Here is a 20,722-nt window from a genome sequence, read left to right as displayed (position 1 = left end):
GGCCTTAGGCCTCATTTGTTCTACTTTTTCCAGTTTTAATAATTGTGATGTTAGACTATTCATTTGGGATTGTTCTTCCTTCTTCAAGTGTGCCTGGATCGCTATATACTTTCCTCTTAAGACTCCTTTCGCTGCGTCCCACAGAAGTTGGGGCTTTGTGTTGTTGTTGTCATTTGTTTCTATATATTCCTTGATCTCTATTTTGATTTGTTCATTGATCCATTGATTCTTTAGAAGCATGTTGTTAAGCCTCCATGTGTTTGTGAGCCTTTTCACTTTCTTTGTAGTATTTATTTGTAGTTTTATACCTTTGTTGTCTGAAAAATTGGTTGGTAGAATTTCAGTATTTTGGAATTTACTGAGGCTCTTTTTGTGAGCTAGTATGTGGTCTATTCTGGAGAATGTTCCATGTGCACTTGAGAAGAATGTATATCCTGTTGCTTTTGGATGTAGAGTTCTATAGATGTCTATTAGGTCCATCTGCTCTAGTGTGTTGTTCAGTGCCTGTGTGTCCTTACTTATTTTCTGCCCGGTGGATCTATCCTTTGGGGTGAGTGGTGTTTTGAAGTCTCCTAAAATGAATGCATTGCAGTGTATTTCCCTCTTTAGTTCTGTTAGTATTTGTTTCACATATGCTGGTGCTCCTGTGTTGGGTGCATATGTATTTAGAATGGTTATATCCTCTTGTTGGACTGAGCCCTTTATCATTATGTAGTGTCCTTGTTTATCTCTTGTTACTTTCTTTGTTTTGAAGTCTATTTTGTCTGATATTAGTACTGCAACCCCTGCTTTCTTCTCACTGTTGTTTGCCTGAAATATGTTTTTCCATCCCTTGACTTTTAGTCTGTGCATGTCTTTGGGTTTGAGGTGAGTTTCTTGTAAGCAGCATCTAGATGGGTTTTGCTTTTTTATCCATTCTGTTACTCTGTGTCCTTTGATTGGTGCATTCAGTCCATTTACATTTAGGGTGACTATTGAGAGGTATGTACTTATTGCCATTTCAGGCTTTAGATTCGTGGTTACCAAAGGTTCAAGGTTAGCCTCTTTAGTATCTTACTGCCTAACTTAGCTTGCTTATTGCGCTGTTACATACACTGTCTGGAGATTCTTTTTTTCTCTCCCTTCTTATTCCTCCTCCTCCATTCTTCATATGTTGTATGTTTTGTTCTGTGGTCTTTTTAGGAGTGCTCCCATCTAGAGCAGTCCCTGTAAGATGCCGTGTAGAGGTGGTTTGTGGGAAGCAAGTTCCCTCAGCTTTTGCTTGTCTGGGAATTGTTTAATCCCGCCATCATATTTAAATGATAGTCGTGCTAGATACAGTATCCTTGTTTCAAAGCCCTTCTGATTCATTGCATTAAATATATCATGCCATTCTCTTCTGGTCTGTAGGGTTTCTGTGGAGAAGTCTGATGTTAGCTTGATGGGTTTTCCTTTATAGGTGACCTTTTTCTCTTTAGCTGCGTTTAAAACTCTTTGCTTGTCCTTGATCCTTGCCATTTTAATTATTATGTGTCTTGGTGTTGTCCTCCTTGGATCCTTTCTGTTGGGGGTTCTGTATATTTCCATGGTCTGTTCGATTATTTCCTCCCCCAGTTTGGGGAAGTTTTCAGCAATTATTTCTTCAGAGTCTTTCTATCCCTTTTCCTCTCTCTTCTTCTTCTGGTTTCCCTATAATACAGATATTGTTCCTTTTGGATTGGTCACATAGTTCTCTTAATATTGTTTCGTTCCTGGAGATCCTTTTATCTCTGTCTATGTCAGCTTCTATACGTTCCTGTTCTCTGGTTTCTATTCCTTCAATGGCCTCTTGCATCTTATCCATTCTGCTTATAAATCCTTCCAGGCATTGTTTCACTTCTGTGTTCTCCTTCCTGACATCTGTGATCTCCCTCCGGACCTCATCCCATTGCTCTTGCATTTTTCTCTGCACCTCATCCCATTGCTCTTGCATTTTTCTCTGCATCTCTGTCAGCATGTTCATGATTTTTATTTTGAAATCTTTTTCAGGAAGACTGGTTAGGTCTGTCTACTTCTCAGGTGTTGTCTCTGTTATCTTCGTCTGCCTGTAGTTTTGCCTTTTCATGGTGATAGAGATAGTTTGTAGAGCTGGTACGAGTGACGGCTGGAAGAGCTTCCCTTCTTGTTGGTTTGTGGCCTTCTTCTCCTGGGAGAATAGCGACCTCTAGTGGCTTGTGCTGGGCAACTATGCACAGACAGGGCTTCTACTTCTTTCCCGGCTGCTATGGAGTTTAACTCTGCTGTTGCTGTGGGTTTGACCTGGCTCGGGCTGTTGCTCCAAAATGGTGGAGTCCCATTGGAGGGGGAGCAGCCGGGAGGCTATTTATCTCCATATGGGGCCTCTGTGCTCCCTGCTGCCCAGGGGGTTAGAGTGCCCAGAGATCCCCAGATTCCTTGCCTCTGGACTAAGTGCCCTGCCCTTCCCCTTTAAGACTTCCAAAAAGCACTCTGTAAACCAAAACAACAACAGCAACAAGAAAAGAAAAAATAAATAAATAAATAATTTTAAAAAGAAAAAAGAAAATTTTTCTTTCGTCTCAGGTGCTGGTCTCAGGCACCCACTCACCGGTCTTGCTGCCCTGTTTCCGTAGTATTAGGGTCCCTGTCCCTTTAAGACTTCCAAAAAGCACTTGCCAAAAAAAAAAAAAAAAAAAAAAAAAGGCCGCTCTCGTTTCTTTGTTCTCTGGTGTCAGCCTCAGGCACCCGCTCACTGGTACTTCTGCCCTGTTTCCCTAGTATCCAGGACTCCACGCATGCACTGTGTCTGCGCTCTAGTCTGGATGGCTGTGGCTGGGTGTTCAGCAGTCCTGGGCTCCTTCTCCCTCCCTGCTGACTCTCCACTTGTCGGGAGCTGGGGGGAGGGGTGCTCGGGTCCCACCGGTCCGGGGCTTGTATCTTACCCCCTTTGCGAGGCGCTAGGTTCTCGCAGGTGTGGATGTCGTCTGGATGTTGTCCTGTGTCCTCTGGTCTCTATTTTAGGAAGAATTGTCTTTGTTATATTTTTATAGATATATGTGGTTTTGGGAGGAGATTTCTGCTGTTCTACTCACACTGCCATCTTGGCTCTGCCCCTATTAAACTGTGTTTTATCACTGAATTGCCTTTGAACTTTTGTCAAAACTCATTGACTGTGCTTGTCTACACTTGTTATATGTACTCTATTCAGCTCCATTTATCCATGTGTCTATCCTTTTAGCAGTCCATCCTGCCTTGGTTACTATTGCTTTTTTGTTGAATCTTAAACTAGATAGTGTAAACCTTCTAAACTTGTTCTGCTTTTTAAAAATTACTTTGGCTATTCTCGTTCTTTTGCCTTTTTTTGTCAGTACTAGACTCTGCCTATTTTTTATTTCTACAAGAAATTCTTCTTGGATTTTGATTTCTATAACATTCAGTTTACCTATCATTTTGGGGAAAATTGACATCAAAATTCTATTGAGTCTTATAATTCATGACCATTGTAATCTCTATTTATTCAGATCTAGTTTGATTTCTTTCATTAGTGTTTTGCAATTGTCATGTGTATATTTTCCACATAATTATCAAATGTATACATGAGTAATGTCATAGTTTTTTGATAATATAAAGAGTTACACGTTTTTTCATTCTTTATTTCTGGGTTTTCATTGGTAGTCTGTAGTAATGCAATAAGTTTTTGTAACTTTAATTTTTATTCTGAAAACTTGCTAAATTCATTTAATACTTACATTAGTTTTGTTAAAAGTCATGCTGTTTGCAAATATAGTTTTATTTCTTCCTATCCAGTTCTTTCAATTTTTTTTCTTTATTGCACTAGTAAGATCTCTAGTGTAATATTGAGAAGTAGTATAAGCAGACATCTTCTACCTAGACCCCAATTTTAAAGGAAAAGCATTCCCTCCTTCACCATTAAATATTGTTAGTCAAATGTTTTTCAAGAGGTTCTTCAATCTAGAGAAGTTCCCTTGTGTACCTATTTTGCTGAGGGTTTATCTTTTTAATCCATATTTGATATTGAATTATTTCAAATCATAATTTCTGCATCTGTTGGAATTCTTTTTTTAGCTCACTTTTAGTCTTTAGGCTTGGCAAATTATATTGATTAAGTTTGAATGTTGAACCAGTTTTGCATTTCTGGGATAAGTCATACTTAATGATTTACTCTCCTTCTTATATATTGTTGGGTTCAATACTTTATAACTTGGTTTGCTATATTTATTGAGGATTTTATTTATATATTAATGAAAGATATTTGTCTCTAGATATCTTTTTCTTATAATGTCTTTGCCTGGTTTTGCTGTCAGGCTTACTGCTGGCCTCATAAAGTAAGTGTTAATATAAGTGTCATCTTCTTTTCTGTGTTCTAAAACAGGTGTAGAATTGATATTATTTCTTACTCAAATATTTAGAATTTTCTAGTGAAGCCATATGAGCCTATAGTTGATTAGTTTGTTTTATTGTTTGAAGGTTTTAACTAAGAAATCTAATTTAGTTAATAGTTGTCATACTATTTAAGTTATCTGTTTCTTCTTTAGAGTGCTATGATATTTAGTGTCTCAGTGAATTTGTCCATTTTATCAAGAATGTTGAATTTATAAGCATTAGGTCATTTGAAAAATTATCTTATTAGTCTTTTCATTTCTGTAGGGCGTAATAATGTCCCCTCTTTCATTCCTCATGGGTTAATTTATGAATTCTCTCTTCTTTTTTTGCTTGCTGTGACTAGAGACTGACTAACTTCATTGATCTTTTAAAAGAACTTGCTTCTAGAAATTATATTTATATATGGAAATATATATATGTACATATAAATATATATTAAGTATAATATATATATACACACACATATGTATATATGTATATGGAAAATTCCTCAGTCCAAAAGCCATCCACAAAAATCTATGTACATCAACATGAATTCATGGTTAGCTTAATATAGCTATATATATTTATAGATAGGTGTATATACACAGGATAGTATAAACACATATATTTCCATTCTCTGTCAGCTGAGAGTGTCTAGAAACAAAGAAAACATAGTAGCAACAAGCAAACCTACCGCCCAGATTTTGGTTGCTGTTTTTTTTTCCTCTTCCTTTTCTTCCTTCTCTTCCTTTCTTTGCATGTAATTTGTTTTATTCACTCTAGAATATTTACAAGTTTCTTCTGGCATTTGGGAATTTTACCTACACTTAATATGTGCTTTTTAAAATCTTTTAGCCTACCTTGGACTTCATAAATACTTTCAATATGCACACTGAAGTTTTTTTTCTTCTATCACATGCTTAATTTTTGTCTTTCACAGATCCATTCTTTTTCTTCCCTTCTGGAATTCCTGTTATTTGTATATTAAGGCTTACAGATTTTGGTAGCTAATATAATTCTCCAATAAAGGGAACCAGGACTCCTTGGAAAGATGGTTGGTTTAAGGACTGGGAGAATGAAATACAAAAGCTGATACTGGATTATATTGTAATACCATAAAGTAAGGAAGTGTTAAAATAAAAATAAAACATGCAAATTATTGGAATTTGTCAAGAGTACACAAGAATCAAGTGAAAAAACTTCCAGTGACTGAAGTTGGAACTATTTCAACAACAAAATAAAGTAATATTGGATCATAATGCAAAGTATAAAATAGATATATATGAGTCCATACTGATATAAATGATTACATAAATGGACAATTTTCATGTGCAGAATTCCAAATAGTTTGTGTAGATGATAACATGTGCTGAAGAAGGGGCCCATATATACCACTTTTTAAATGTGGGGTGTGCGTGAGGTCATACTTCCATAGAGTACAGTATGGGAAGGTAGTACAGAGAGTAACTTTTCACTGGGAAACCAAAACCTGACAAGCACAATCTCCCCCAGATGAACAAGGTTAACAACAGAAACAAGTCACATTGTTCCTACATGCCTTTGATATGAAGTGATAAAAATTGCACTTAATTTCTGTGGTCTGCCTCTCCCAAACCCATAAAGTAAAATGCCTCTTGATGGACACTCTACCAAATACCTTATTATTCCTTGAAACTGCCAAAATAATAAAAAAACAAGGTAAGTCTGAAAAATTGCTGTAACCAAGAGGAACCTAAGGAGACATGATGACTAAAGATAATTTGTTATCCTGGATGGGATCCTAAAAAAGAAAGACCGTAGATGAGAACTAAAGAAATGTGAATATAGTGTGAACTTTATTTAGTTGATCATGACGTATCAGTATTGTTTAGGAGAATGGAGAATTGTGAGGAGGGGAATTACAGAAACCTTGACAGTTTTTAGAAAGTATTTTGTCTGCTGGGTGAAGAATGGGCAGAATTATGAGATTGAAGGCAGGGACTAGTTAAATTTTTACATTAAGCCAGAAGGAAAGTTATAAGTTTCTATTCTATCTTTTAAAAATCATCCGTTTTCTTTTTAAACCTATTTTTTTATTGATGTATAGTTGACACAATATTATATTGGTTCCAGGTGTAACAGTGGTTCAGCAGTTACCCTTATTATTAAATCCTCACCCCCACTAGTACAGTTACCATCTGTCAACGTAGAAAGATGTCACTGAATCACTGGTTGTATTCTCCGTGCTGTGCTTCCATCCCTGTTCCCAACTTATGTTACAGTTCAGATTTTTGTGCCCCGTTATCCCCCTCACCTTCCCTACCTACCCACCCTTACCCCTGTCCTCTGTGAGTCTACTGCTATTTTATTTTGTTTTGTTTTTAGGTTCCACAAATAAGTGAAATCATATGGGATTTAATCCTATATTTTGAAATAAACTCTGTAAAGAATGATATACATTATTGTATCAATACGCACTGTGTTAATTCTGTAGGAAGTTTATGCTTATTTGGAATAAATTATCATAGTTGATCTTATCCAGTAATAGCTAATTGAAGCCCCAGTTTACATTTATTTAAAAAGCTGAGTAAAAGCCTAATAAGATCTTAGAACTGTTTTGCTGAAACACAGCCCAGTTATCTTTGAGATTTGACTAGTTAGACTAACTTCCATTGTATAAGTATGCCTTTGTGTCAACATTTTGAAGAACTTAATTTTACTTTAAGTTTGTTAGATGAACGTGATAATTTCAGCACATCTCTTTATATTACCATTTTTATTTATCTCAAACATTGTATCATAGTTTATTTATGGCAAGCTATTTTGCACAAATACACCAATTTGTCCTTCATAATATATTTTTCTTTCTTATAAATTATGACATTTTGTTATAAATATTGAGCTATTAATCTACTTCTCTATCCAAATATATGTAATGCAACTTTTTCATCAAATTATAAATTCAAAATGCTGATAATTATAATCAATTAATGAAAAATATAACATGAATTCTGGTTTTAGATTTTGTACATGATTTCAATGCAACTATATTTAAGATCAAATAGTCAAAATATATTATCATCACTGTTCTGTAGTTTTAGCTAACTCAGTTTTTCAGCATGTCACTTTATCAGTTATTTAGGGGCTCTTTAAAAGCCCAGGGAAAATGAAGATATTATGAAATTTTATCATTAATTGGTCTCTTGATTTTAATTAATTTTCTTTGAATAATCATTGGTTAACTTGAAGAAAAATCATTGCAGGAAAGGGAATGTTAAAGGTGCATTTATGCTGGCTAAAGTTTAAAAACTAACTTTAAATGTGACTTGAATATACTTTTGTATTTTTCATGGGAATGACCACTGAACCAAAATGGAATATATTGATCACTTACAAAGGGCTGTGTTCTAGCCATGGCATCAGCCATTAGAAATCTTTATAACTAGACAATTAGAGATTTTAGGGTCAGAAATGTTCTATATCCTCAGGAGATACATTCTCAGGGAAACTACAAATTAGGGTGTTGTTGTTATTGATTTGTCTCACTGTTTTCTAAATAAAATTGGCTAAATGATCACTCTTTTTAAGGCAGTCTAATTTTTTTTTTCATTGATTGGAAAATAGTGTTTCAGGTAATGCCACCTATTTTAAACAAGCTGATTTAGTCTTATCTAATTCACCTTCTGAAAGAAATTCCTGGAAGCTAACATAGTTAGAAAATGTTCATTATTGAAATTAAGAATCTGAGGTAAAAATACATATTAAGAAACCATTTCTGATATCTTGATTTAAAAATATTTTATTCATATTGTAGCTAAAATTGTAAAGGTAGACCTTACAAAAAATTTTCTGTGAATAAAACAAAACATTTTTATGCAGGAATGTGTATTTTCTATAACTTCTAACTCTATAGTAAACATTAGTTTTATAAAGAAAATTATTAATATTTTATGATCTGAAATTAGCAGGTACTTATAGTAATCTATATGATTACTGATTTATGAAAAAATTCAAATAAATAATTTTTAACATTTTTCATAGTAGTATCTGTACCTACTTCCTTTCATGGCTGTTAGGATATATGAAGTCTAAGAATATTCTTGTGCTTAATTCATGGTTCTAAAATTGCTTAGAATGGTTCTCCCTCTGTCTACTTCCTTCCCTGTGGGCCTCCTAGTTTTATTGGAAGGGCTCTGGAGTTGCTCCATGCTGCTCTAGAGGAAAACTGGGAAGCAGACAGGTTTGAACCTAATGCCATGTTTCATTTCTTTCTTTCTGCTACCTCTGTGTTTCCTCATGTCTGTTCTCAGAACTTCTGCTTAACTTTACACACCAAGGAGTGGTTTCTTGCCCCGCATATGTTCATATAGAAAATAGGATACTTTTAATGTTTTTCCCCATTAACACTTACCCAGTTCTGATAGATACTATATAATTTATTAATGCTGTTACTTATTGTCTGTCCCAACCACCACCATAAGAATTTTGTTGTTGTTTTTCACTAATACGGTGTCCAGAGTTGAGCTGAAATTCAGTGCAATAGTTGATGGCTGGGTAGATTGGTGCACTAGAAGAAGGAGTCTCGAGAGGAATCTTCTTGATTTAGTGTCTATTTGGCCTTGTTTACCAATAGTACAAAAAATTAGTGTTGGATCTGCCTTCCATTTCCAGAATCAGTCCAATCTTATTTAAGCCTGTGCCTGCCAGTGGACTTTCTGACAAGAGTGTATTCCATGGGCTATATCCTGTAGAATTTCCTGTAAAATGTCTCAGGTGGAGAAATATTTTGAAAGATAGGCACAACATGTTGTAGCCCTGATTTTCCTGTTGAACAACCAATATCAAATTCTGTCCAACGTGAGGCTCCATCACCCAGAAGCTCTGGTATGCAGTGTAGAGAATGCTTGTGCCAGGTCTGCAGTTACTCCGGAGTACAATTACGTTAACAGATTAGTTACTTGGGCGTGTCTCTTGGCTTCTGTTTTAAAGGCAGTTTGTATTTCAGATGCAGTTTCTGAAAGATACCTCCCACTACCAGTTTTGTCCCACCATTTATACTCCTTATTGTGCAAGGTAGGAGAGTATTATTTGTCTTAAAAGCTTGTCAAGGTCTTCAGATAGTACTGTATTTCACATTCAAGCAATACATTGAAAGTTAATTTGTAGTGAACTGCAGGTATCACTTTTGACAATTTAAAAAGTGTTAATTTGGGGAGGTCTAAGCGTCTCATTACCCCTTATGGTTATATCTCAGCTTATCCTCTAAATAGAAACTAGAGTCAAAATATTCATATCACTTGTGAAAACTTTCTTCTTTTTTATTAATTGGAACAAATACATAATATAATTAAAGTTTTAGAATGTTTTTTGCTTTAGTTCATGATTATAACTTGTATATCTTTCCGTTGACTACTTTATTTATTTAAATATTTCTTAGGAAAATGTAGGACATTATAGATATTTTCATGTGTGTCTATGTTTTGCTTACTTGACTCAAAACATAATTTTTACTACAAGGTACTTAGTTATATGGACCCAAAAAGGCTGAGAAAATCATAATAAAATTCCGCAGTACCAGCTTGAATTAAGTGCTTTGCCAGTCTAAATTTATTTTCTCACTGTTGGTTATTCCCACTACTTATTTGAAGTAATGCAAAATTCTTTATAGGTTAAACAATGACAAACATTTGAGAGTGATAATAATGATGTCCATTGCAGGACACAAATCAGTGGCAAACCCGTATTTGAACATACATACATACATACATACATACATACATATATATATATATATAAATGGTAAATATGTTTTTTTCCTAAAAATGTGCCACTTACTTTTAAAGATTTCATGGCTCTGTTCCTTTCCCCAAAAGGACCTTTGTCACTATTTGCTCTGCTCTGCTCAAGATTGATTTCACTTCCAACAGTTCCTTCCCAAAGTAAAGCCTGTCCTGTTATGGAGATTGACTGGTTGCTTTTGAAAATTCATGTGGCCCAAGTTGTTCTAGACCCTTTTTGAACATCCCAGGGACCCTTTTTACTCTTAAACTCTTGGACTGGACAAAACCACTTCCATTTTCACCTTCTGCTTTTGAAATTGACCTGCCTGGTTCTAGGAGTATCATTTGGATCCTTTGCATTTTCCTTTTGGTTTCCTCTTCCTCCCATGCAGACACTGGTACCATTTGTCCATCCCTGTTCAGGTTTTGGCATTCAAGGGGATAATCTGAACTTCACTGAAACTGTTTTCCATTTACTTTGCCCACCTAAAACTCTACCACATGGATTATATTCCTTAATTTTCAAGTAGTTAAGCTGGCTTTAGTCACATTTGAAATTATAGTTATAATTCTGATTTTAATGTGATAATAGAGTGCATAAAATCACCAGTTTAGAATTTTTAAGTAGTTTCTCCTCAATGTACATTGTCTACTTTTCTAAATGCTCTATGGATTTAAGAAAGAATTTTTTTCATATCGTATATACCCTTGATTATTTGTGCTCAGTTTTTTAACAATTCCTTTTGAACATTCAGTGTATAGTTGCTTTCCCTACTTCCTCACATTCTATATTCTTATGTTACTCTGTTTAGATTAACATGTGCACCACTTCATTGGAAGTACATTTGTTTAAGTCACGAAATTGCTGTTGTCATGTCTAGTCGTATTTCCGTCCTTATCTTACTCAACCCACAAAACCGACCACCACTTCATTCTTGCAACATTGCTTTTCCTTGACATCCTTGATGTAACACTCTCTTGGTTTCCTCCTACCTAAATGACCACTTTTTTTTAAGCTCTCATGGGGTGGCCTTGAACTTCCTTTCAGAAGTCTTAAATGAGTCATGTCCCATCCTTAGCCCAGTCTTCTCACCTCTCTCTAAATTATGTGCCATCTGCTTAGTTTTGTCTGCATGGCACTATTGTTGTGCAAGCTACTATCACCTCCTAACTAGAAAAAGCCAATATCCTTTTCTCTTACCTCCTTGGTTTCCTGTCATCTCTTCCACACCCAGCAATCAGAATGATTTTTTTCTTGAGAGTTAGATCATACCACTCCATAGCTGAAAATCTCCCTTGGGTTCCCATTGCTCTTAAAATATGGTTTCAAACTCTGTTACCAGGGCCAAAGACTTAGTGGGTTAGTGCCAGCTCGTCACTTTCAACTTATTTTCAGCCCTCTGTCCCTAGCTCATAATACTCAGCTCTTAAGACTTCTAGTTTCTTAAACATATCTTGCCCAAGCATAATAGTCCCTAAGCCTGGATACCTCTCCTATGAGATCTTTGTGTGGTTTTGCTTTTCTTCTTATTTTCAAATCAGCTCATATAACATCAGTGAGAACATCCTAACTACCTGACCTCAACTAGCCACAGATCCACTTCATCATATCACCTTGTTTTTTCCTTCAGGACACTTACCATTGTCAAGAATTATGATCCTTTTATGGGTTTACCTCGTTATTTTTTGTCTCCTGCTATTAGAATGCAAACTCCAAGAGACCAGGGACTTTGTCTTATTTACAAGGGTGTTGCTAACACCTAGAATAGAGCTTGTTTAACCGCGTTTCTTTGAATATTTCTTCATGATTTAAATGACTGAGTAAATTAATGTTTTCTCTGCTTGATCAGATAAGTTCTGAAAGAGATATACATATTAAAATTGTTTTCTATAATTATGTTATCATCTAATTATCCTTATATATCCAGACATTTACTTATTTGGACTGTGTACTTATTTTGGTGTATATAGGTTTATTATTATTATGTATTCTTTGTGACTTATATGTTTTATTTGACTGGGTTTTGACCTTGAATTTCACTTTGCTGATAATATTATCTTTCATGCCTTTTGTTGTTGTTGTTTTTAACTGGCTATTGTATTTTTTCACACTCCTTTATATTTTGGTTATTAGTGTGTCACTGCTCTAGATGTGTTTTCTCTGAAAAAACAAAGCTAAATTATGCTTTTTAATGTACTGTGAAATCTCCATCTTTCGATGAGAATTCAGTCTGTTTACATTTAGTGCAATTACTCATATACTTTCTTATTCTTTAATGTTTATCTTGTATTATATATACGTATTATTTATTTATTTTTTCTTTCTCTTTTCCATACATTTGCTAGTCCCAAACCTTTATTGATGCTCCTTTTTCCCCTTTTCTATTTAGATAATTTCCAACACTGAGGTTACCTTCCTATTCCAATTTATCTTAATCAAAGTAATTTTATTATGATTTAAAAATAATTATCCTTTTGAAGATTATGCAGTTAGCTCTCCATTGCTGCGTCCAAAATGATCTTTCTGTTGATTTAACTTACTGTTAACAGTGTTGTTTGATAAGCTCTGTTTCTAGCACACTTTTATGGATAGTCACCTGGGGAGAAAACTCATTTGTATCTTTTCCATTTTAAAAGATGCTTTTTCTTAAATCTTTTAAGACATTTCCACCTATTACCAATCTCCTACAGTAATTATCTTTTCTCAATCTGTTTAAGTGCCTTGTAATTCTTCAAATGCTTAGAAGCTTTTTGCAAACGACTGTTACTATATTTAAGCTTTCATGTATATGCCAAAAATTCATCTTCCCAATGGACTATAATCCTTTATTTTATAAAAGAAATATTGATAGTTCTTACTTGCAAATGCCATTTAAATTCCATGCACTGAAAGCTGGAACCATTGTAAGCTCATCTTTTTTGTTTGCCTTCACTCATGGATTTTATCCTTTTCTGCTTTTTGACCATTGTCTGGAAAAAGTTTTTCATATATTTTGTATAGTTTTCTAGTCATTTATGACTAGAGAGAAATCTCATCCCTGTTAGTCCATTTTCACTGCAAGCAGAAATTGTATTACATGTGTTGGAAAGACTTTCATAAAAAATTAAAGGAAAAAGATTTCAGTACCTTAATTGTTTTGCTTCAACTATCTGGGAAAATTTACTTACGTTGACCATCTCCTTTATATATGATGTAAAACTATAACAAATATTTATTATATTATGCCTACTATATGCCAGATATTATAGCAATAATTTAATTTTTATTAATTCAGTTAATCTTTACTTTAACACTATGAGGTAGGTGTTTTTATTATTACCATTCACATGTGGGACAACTAAGACAAAAATAGGTTAAATAGTCTATCTAAAAAATATTTATACCTTGTGTGTGAAAAGCCGGATTTCAAAATCAGATATTCTTTATTCAGGTGCTGCATTATTGATTTATATACTGTATAATACTTCTTCAAGAAATCTCAGTGTGATCTCTATGTTAGCAGAAATGAGAAAAGCTTTAGCTTATTGGCTAGTTTCACTTCTCAAAATTCATTTCGTTTAACATGAAATTGTAGAATAAGGTGATACATTTTATTCTTTGAAAGGTGAGTATCAAAATAGTTGAATGTACACATGTAACTTCCCTGCACAAGAATATATAGGATAAAACAAATACCCTTAGTTTCCATAATAGAATAGATTTTTTTTTTTGGCTTACAAGCATTATCAACGTGATCATTATTAGATGAGACACTCATTTGCATGTTTTACTCAGGCATATTTAATATGTTGTAGGATTTTACATGAAACTCAGCATACATTCTTGAGGTAATTTTATAATAGTTTTCTTCAACTGTTATATGTTATATCCTATACAAAGGTCATCATTGGTGGTTGAATATATTAGATGTTCTAGATGAAGTCTTGATTACAGCATATATGATTTATAATATGGTGACCCAAATGTTTTGATGGTTTAAAGATAATGTATTTATAAATGCCATGAAATGCCATGAAACTTCGCCACAGGTATTCAGTAAGTTTCAGTAAGATTCAGTAAGTTTCAATTTTTGTTTTATTTTGATTTTTCAGATTGCATTCTCACAACACAATACAATCATGGATCTTGTGCAGTTTTTTGTCACCTTCTTCAGGTAACTTGCTTTTACTGACTTTGAGTTTATTAAACCTAATTTCTGATATGTGTTCTGTTAGTCTATTAGGTAATTTATCAATTCTTTAACCTTAAAATATAATATGGTGAATCTGGAATAGTTTTATATGCTTGACATATGCCACAGAGCAGAGGACACATATTTGAAATACTTTTGTAAGATTATTTTGCTGTTGTGTTATTTAATAGCTAATGGGTTCAGTGGAAATAACATGGTAACTTTGTGTTCCTGTCACATAAGTAATCAGAGCCTGCTTTAATTAATAAAATTAATAGTACATTCATCATATTGATTAGGTATACACCTCTTTGAATGAAATCAATTCAATTATTTCTTAGATAATTATCATATGTACTTAATAATGTGTGAAAATCCGTAGGGGAAGGGAAAAAGTATATATGTTTGTCCTGAAAAAGCTTATAATCTGGAAGTACTAAATATGATTTTGAATAGAATGTTATTCAAATGACATCAGTTATTTGAGGTATTTAAAATAGCTTCATAAAAGGTTTCATAGTTAAACAACTTTGGAAAATACTGTATATGGTGAAGTTAAACAGGGCTCTTTTTCTTTTTTAACTGACATTGCTTGTCAGTTTTTAATTTGCTGATTTGCAATCTATCTTTCTTAAAAAGAGAGTCGAGTTTGCAGCATTTTTCAAGACATGAAAACTCTTTTTAGGGAACATCTATTTTCATTTCCATGGGATGTAAATAAAGAAACACTGGGTCAGGAGAAGAAGTGGAGTTTCAGTGATGATTTGTTATGACATAGTAGGTCATCTGGATTGGAAGGGATGTTATTCTTGTTAACAGTATTATGATTTGTACAGCTTATGCCAGTCCATTGGGTACCTTTGTGCAAATTAGACAAATGTGTCTCCTGGCAGACAGAGCGCAACATCACAGTACACAGTTTTACAAACAGTGCAGTATGAATTTTGACTTCAATACATAGCAAGTCTAATCGTTCATCTACACTTACAGCCTTTCACTTTTCTCATTTTTTCCTCCAATTTACACATTCCCTCTTTCGTTTGTCCACTTCTGTTGTCAAAACCAAGTTCACAGGGCTGCATCGTACAGTAAAAAAGCTGCACAACTCAATCCTTGACATAGATGAAATGCTAAGCACTTTCTTCAACACCAAAGTAACCATTATTAGTTATTTTTACACCTATACAATGCTTGAATTCCTAATATCTTCTCCCCAGGCCAGCCAACATTTTCTGTAACGGGCCAGACAGTAAATATTTCAGGATCTGTGGGCCATCTGGGGTCCCTGTTGCACCTATGCAGCTCTGCTGCTGGAGGGCTAAGGCAGCCACAGCCAATACGGAAACAAATGGGAGAGGCTGTGTTCCAATAAACCTTTATTATAAAAACAGCTGGTGGGCTGAGTTCTGCCTGTGGACATTTGCCCAACCCCTGATCTGGTTTATGCCTGAATGCCTTTAATGACAGGAAACACACCATTTCCTGAGATAGCATTTTCTATCTTCAGATAACTAATTGTTCTTTATAATTGAGATGAAATCTGTCTCCCTATAATATCTCTTCTAATTCATCCATATGGGCCCATACATAGCAACTCTAATCTCTTGTCTCCATTTATAGCCCCTCCATTTTCTAAACTCTGTTCTCCAGTTTACACATGTCCTGTTCTTCTATCCACTTCTGTTGTCAAAAGTTTCACCATGTTGTTTACTTTATTCTGAAAACCATCGTGTTTATCAATGTCCCTTTAAAAGTTGGAATTTCCAGAATATAATATTATAAACATATTTATCACTAGTGTAAGTGTAGTTTATTCATACTTTAAATAATGTCTCTTAAAAATGCCATTTTAGGAAACACCTTAAATATATTTAATGTTTTGTGACTTTGTACTTCTGAATATAAAGGGATCTTAAGGCTATTAATTAGGTTACAATATGTTTTTGGAACATATTACAAGTTACAATCAAATGAGCATTATTTAATGCCCAAGTAAAACTGATTTTTGATGCAAAATAGTGTGAATGGAAATTTAACAAGGATGAAAAGTTCAACTCTGGAAAAATTCACAAAGCTGAATATATATGTAAATTATTTAAATGTTTAGGATTTTATGTTAAGCCAAATTTGTGCACATATTTAAGTTCAATAACTCTTTTATTAAGTAAGAGAAAGCTAGCGTTAGTAAATGTGTACCATGTCTTAGAGATGATCCTATTTATTATGTAGTCATCATGGACAAAGTGAAATAAAATATTCAAGCTGTTGTACGGGATAAAATATATTTGATGGTTTTTTTGTCATTTAAATTTATCTCAGTAGTAAAATGTAAATTAGATAGTTTTAAAGTTGTCTCATTGTTAAGAAAAACATGGACAGAATATTTTGAAGTTTTTAATTTTTTCCTATAATTTCCTTTTTTCCATGTTGTGTCTACTTACTGACCATTATTAATGTGCCATTCTATGATTTGTGCATTTTTCAACTTTGCCTTAATATTTTTCCATTATTATATTTTTATGTACAAGCAAGTTAGAAGCATAAAATCTTTCTCATGAACTATTGTATTTTTTTCCTTCAACTTTTTTATTGTAGTAAAATACACTTAACAAAATTTGCTCTTAACCATTTTTAAGAGAACATTTCAATGATACATTAAGCACATTCATATTATTCTTCAGCTATCACTGCTGTCGATTGCCAGAACTCTTTATCTTGCAAAACTCCATACCCATTAAATAGTAACTTCCCATCTCTCTCCCTACCCCCCTGACAACCACCATTCTGTTTTCTATCTTCATGATTTTTGACCTTTCTAGGTATCTTATATAAGTGGTATCATATAAATGTCAGAATGTCATTTCTTTTTAAGGCTGAATAACATTCTATTGTATGTGTATGCCATATTTTCTTTATCCATTCATCTGTCAATGGACATTTGAATTGCTTCATTCTTTTACCGTAATGCTTTATGAATGTGAATGTACAAATATGTATTCAAGATTTCACTTTCAATTCTTTTGGGTATATACCCAAAAGTGGAATTGCTGGGTCATATGGTAATTCTATTTTTAATTTTTTGAAGAATGTCCATACTGTTTCCCACAGCAGTTGTGATATTTTACATTATCACCAATAGTATACAAGTATTTCAAGTTTTCCAGATCTTCACCAACACCTGTAATTTTCTGTTTTGTGATAGTAGCCATCCTAATGGGTATGAGGTTTTTATCTTATTATGGTTCTGCTTTGCATTTCCGTAATGATGTTTAACATGTTTTTTCATGTGCTTATTTGCCATTTGTATATCTTCTGTATAGGAATGTCTATTCAAGTCCATATATATATATATATATATATATATATATATATATATATATATACAGCCTATTTAGGGTCCCTTAGGTTCTATATGAATTCTAGGATGAATTTTTCTATTCCTGAAAAAAATGGTAGGATTTTGATAGGGGTTACAATATATTTGTAGATTGCTTTGGATATTATTGACATCCTAACAGCTAAGTCTTCCAATCCATGAACATGAGATATCTTTCCATTTGTCTCCTTTAATTTCTTTCAGCAATGTTATGTAGCTTTTATTGTTCAAGTCTTTTACCACCTTGGTTGAGTTAATTCCCAAATATTTTATTAGTTTTCATGCCTTTATAAATGGAGTTGTTTACTATTTTCCTTTCAAATTGTTTATTGTTAGTGTATAGAAATGCAACTGCTTTTTACTTGTTAACCTCTGTATCCTGCTTCTTTGCTGAGTTTATTAGTTCGAACTTTTTATGTGTGGAAGTTTTAGAGCTTTCTGCATATAATATCATATTATGATCTGCAAACAAATGTAATTTTATTTCTTCCTTTTCAATTTGGATGCATTTTATTTCTTTTTCTTGCCTAATTGCTGTATCTAGGATTTCTACCACTATGTTGAATAATAGTGGCAAAGCAAACATCCTTGTCTTGATCCTGATTTTAGAGGAAAAACTTTCAGTCTTTCATCATTGAGTTTGATGTTAACTGTAGGTTTTTCTGTGTAGCTTTGTTTTGTGAGGTGGTTTCCTTTTATTCCTAGTTTGTTGAGTTTTTAACCTGAAAGGATGTGGAAGTCTGTCAGTTTGCTTTCCCTGCATCAATTGAGTTTATGATTTGCTGTTTTCCTTTTTTTGATTAATGTGGTATATTATATTGATTGATTTGCATGTGTTGGTCCATCCTTGCATTCCAGGAGTAAGTCTCCCAGTTGGTGATTTTGTGTAATCCTTTTAATAATAATTTAGTTTCCTTTTTGAAAATCATTGTTTATAAGAGATATTGGTCAGTTGTTTTCATTTCTTCTAGTGTCTTTGTTTGACTTTGCTATCAGGGTAATGTTGGCCTCATGGAATGAGTTATGAATTGTTTCTTCTTCAATTTTTGGAAAAGTTTGAGAAGGATTTTTGTTAGTTCTTCTTTAAATGTTTGGTAGATGCACAACTGAAGCCATCAAGGCCCTGGATTTTCATTGTCCGCAGATTTTTGATTATTGATTCAATCTCCTTTCTAGTTATAAATCTGATCTGTTTTTCTGTTTCTTCACAATTCAGTCTTGGTGTGTTTTGTGGTTCTAGGAATTTGTCCATTTCATTTAGGTTGTACAATTTGTTGGTGTACAGTTGTTCATAGTATACTCTTATAATTCTTTTTATTATTATACATTGAGTAGTAATATCCCCAATTTCATTTTTATTTTTAGTAAATTGAGTCTTCTCTTTTTTCTTAGACATTCTAGCTAAAGTTTTGTCAATTTTATTGATCTGTTCAGTTTTGTTGGTTTTCTCTGTTGTTTAAATATCTTCTACTTCAATTATCTCTGTTTTAATTTTTATTGTTTCCTTCCTTCTGCTAGTTTTGGGTTTATTATTTTTTTCTAGTTCCTTTAGTTTAAAGTTAGGTTGATAATTTGAGAACTTTTCTTGCTTTTTTTAATGTATTTTTAGCTATACATTGTTTTCCTTAGTACATCTTTCATAGCATTTCATAAGTCTTATGTTGTATTTTCATTTTCATTTTCATTTGTTTCCAAGTATTTTCTAATTCCCCTTGTGATTTATTCTTTGAGCCAGTGGTCTTTTAAGTGTATGTTATTTAAATTCCACAGAGTTGTGAATATTCCACTTTTCCTTCTGTTACTGATTTCTAACACTTTTCTGTTGTAATTTGTGATCTAAAATATAGTCTATCCTAGAAAATGTCTTAAGTGCATTTGAGAATGTATATTCTATTTTTGGGTAAAGCATTCTAATTATTTCTGTTGTATTTAATTGTTTTATTGTATTGTTTACATCCTTTATTTCCTTACTCACATTTGTCTGGTATTTCTATCCATTAATAATAGTGGGGTTGAATTGTTATTTTAGTCATTTTGAATTCTCTTTGTCCCTGTTGGTACTTTTTGTCTTAGTGTATATTTTGTTTTATATGAACTTAGGGTATCATTTTGTTAGAATTTCCCTTGTACACCTTTTTCATTTACTTACTCTCAACATATTTTACTTGTCATATATTGTCTTGTAAATGTTTCTTGTACACCACAAATATCTGGATATTGTTTATTTTGTTTTAATAATCTGAGAATCTCTGACTTTTAATGGTTTAGTAAATTTTCATTTACTTTGATTATTGATATATTTAAAAATATTTCTCCATCTTACTTTTTTCACCTTTTAAAATCTTTCTCAAGTTGTCTTTTGTCTTTTCCCCTGCTTTCTATTAAATTGAATGCATTTCTAATGTTCTTTAATTTTTTTCATTTAAGTTTAGGAATTACACATTTTATATTTTTTCTTTAATGATTACCCTTTGATTTTAACATGCATATTTTTCCTAACTGTCTTATAGGAACACTATAAAATTTGAAACTTTCAGTTTTACATTCCACTCCTTTTTAACTCAGTTGCTAATTTCTAATTTTATTTCATTTTTTTAAACAGCCTTATTGAACTATAATGCACATAAAGTACAGTTCACCCATTTAAAGTGCATAATTCAGTGATTCTGCAACTATAGTCACAATCAATCTTAGAATTCTATTTCATCACTTCAGAAAGAAACCATGTATCCATTTACATACTTCCCATGCCTCTCCCACATCCCCAATTCTAGACAATCAGTAATCTATAGCTTTGTCTATTTTGGACATTTCATATAAATGGAATCATATGATGTGTGTTCATTTATGACTAGCTTTTTTACTTAGCATAATATTTACAAGGTTATCCATGATATAGTATGTATCAGTATTGCATTTCTTTTTATTGCTCCCTTATTTATTTTACACACATTTCATTTCTCCCTTCATCAATTGATGGGAATTTTTCCCCCTTTTTAGCTCTTGTGAATTTTGCTGTTATGAAGTTTGAGTGCAAGTTTTGTGTGGGTATT

General features: G+C 33.1%; 1 protein-coding gene across 6 annotated transcripts in view; it reads left to right on the top strand.

The window, feature by feature from the left end:
• Window positions 1–20,722, top strand: part of ATRNL1 (attractin like 1) — a 718,480-nt gene that overhangs the window by 331,175 nt on the left and 366,583 nt on the right. For all 6 annotated transcript variants that reach the window (XM_073240354.1, XM_073240356.1, XM_073240353.1 and 3 more), the window contains one exon: window positions 14,214–14,275. In XM_073240354.1, coding sequence (XP_073096455.1) covers window positions 14,214–14,275 — 62 coding nt within the window. The remainder of the gene's footprint in view (window positions 1–14,213; window positions 14,276–20,722) is intronic.

The sequence above is a fragment of the Manis javanica genome, chromosome 7 (assembly GCF_040802235.1).
Source record: "Manis javanica isolate MJ-LG chromosome 7, MJ_LKY, whole genome shotgun sequence".
Classification (NCBI taxonomy): domain Eukaryota; kingdom Metazoa; phylum Chordata; class Mammalia; order Pholidota; family Manidae; genus Manis; species Manis javanica.
Note: the sequence above shows the minus strand (reverse complement) of the source record. Positions and strands in the feature narration are given on the sequence as shown.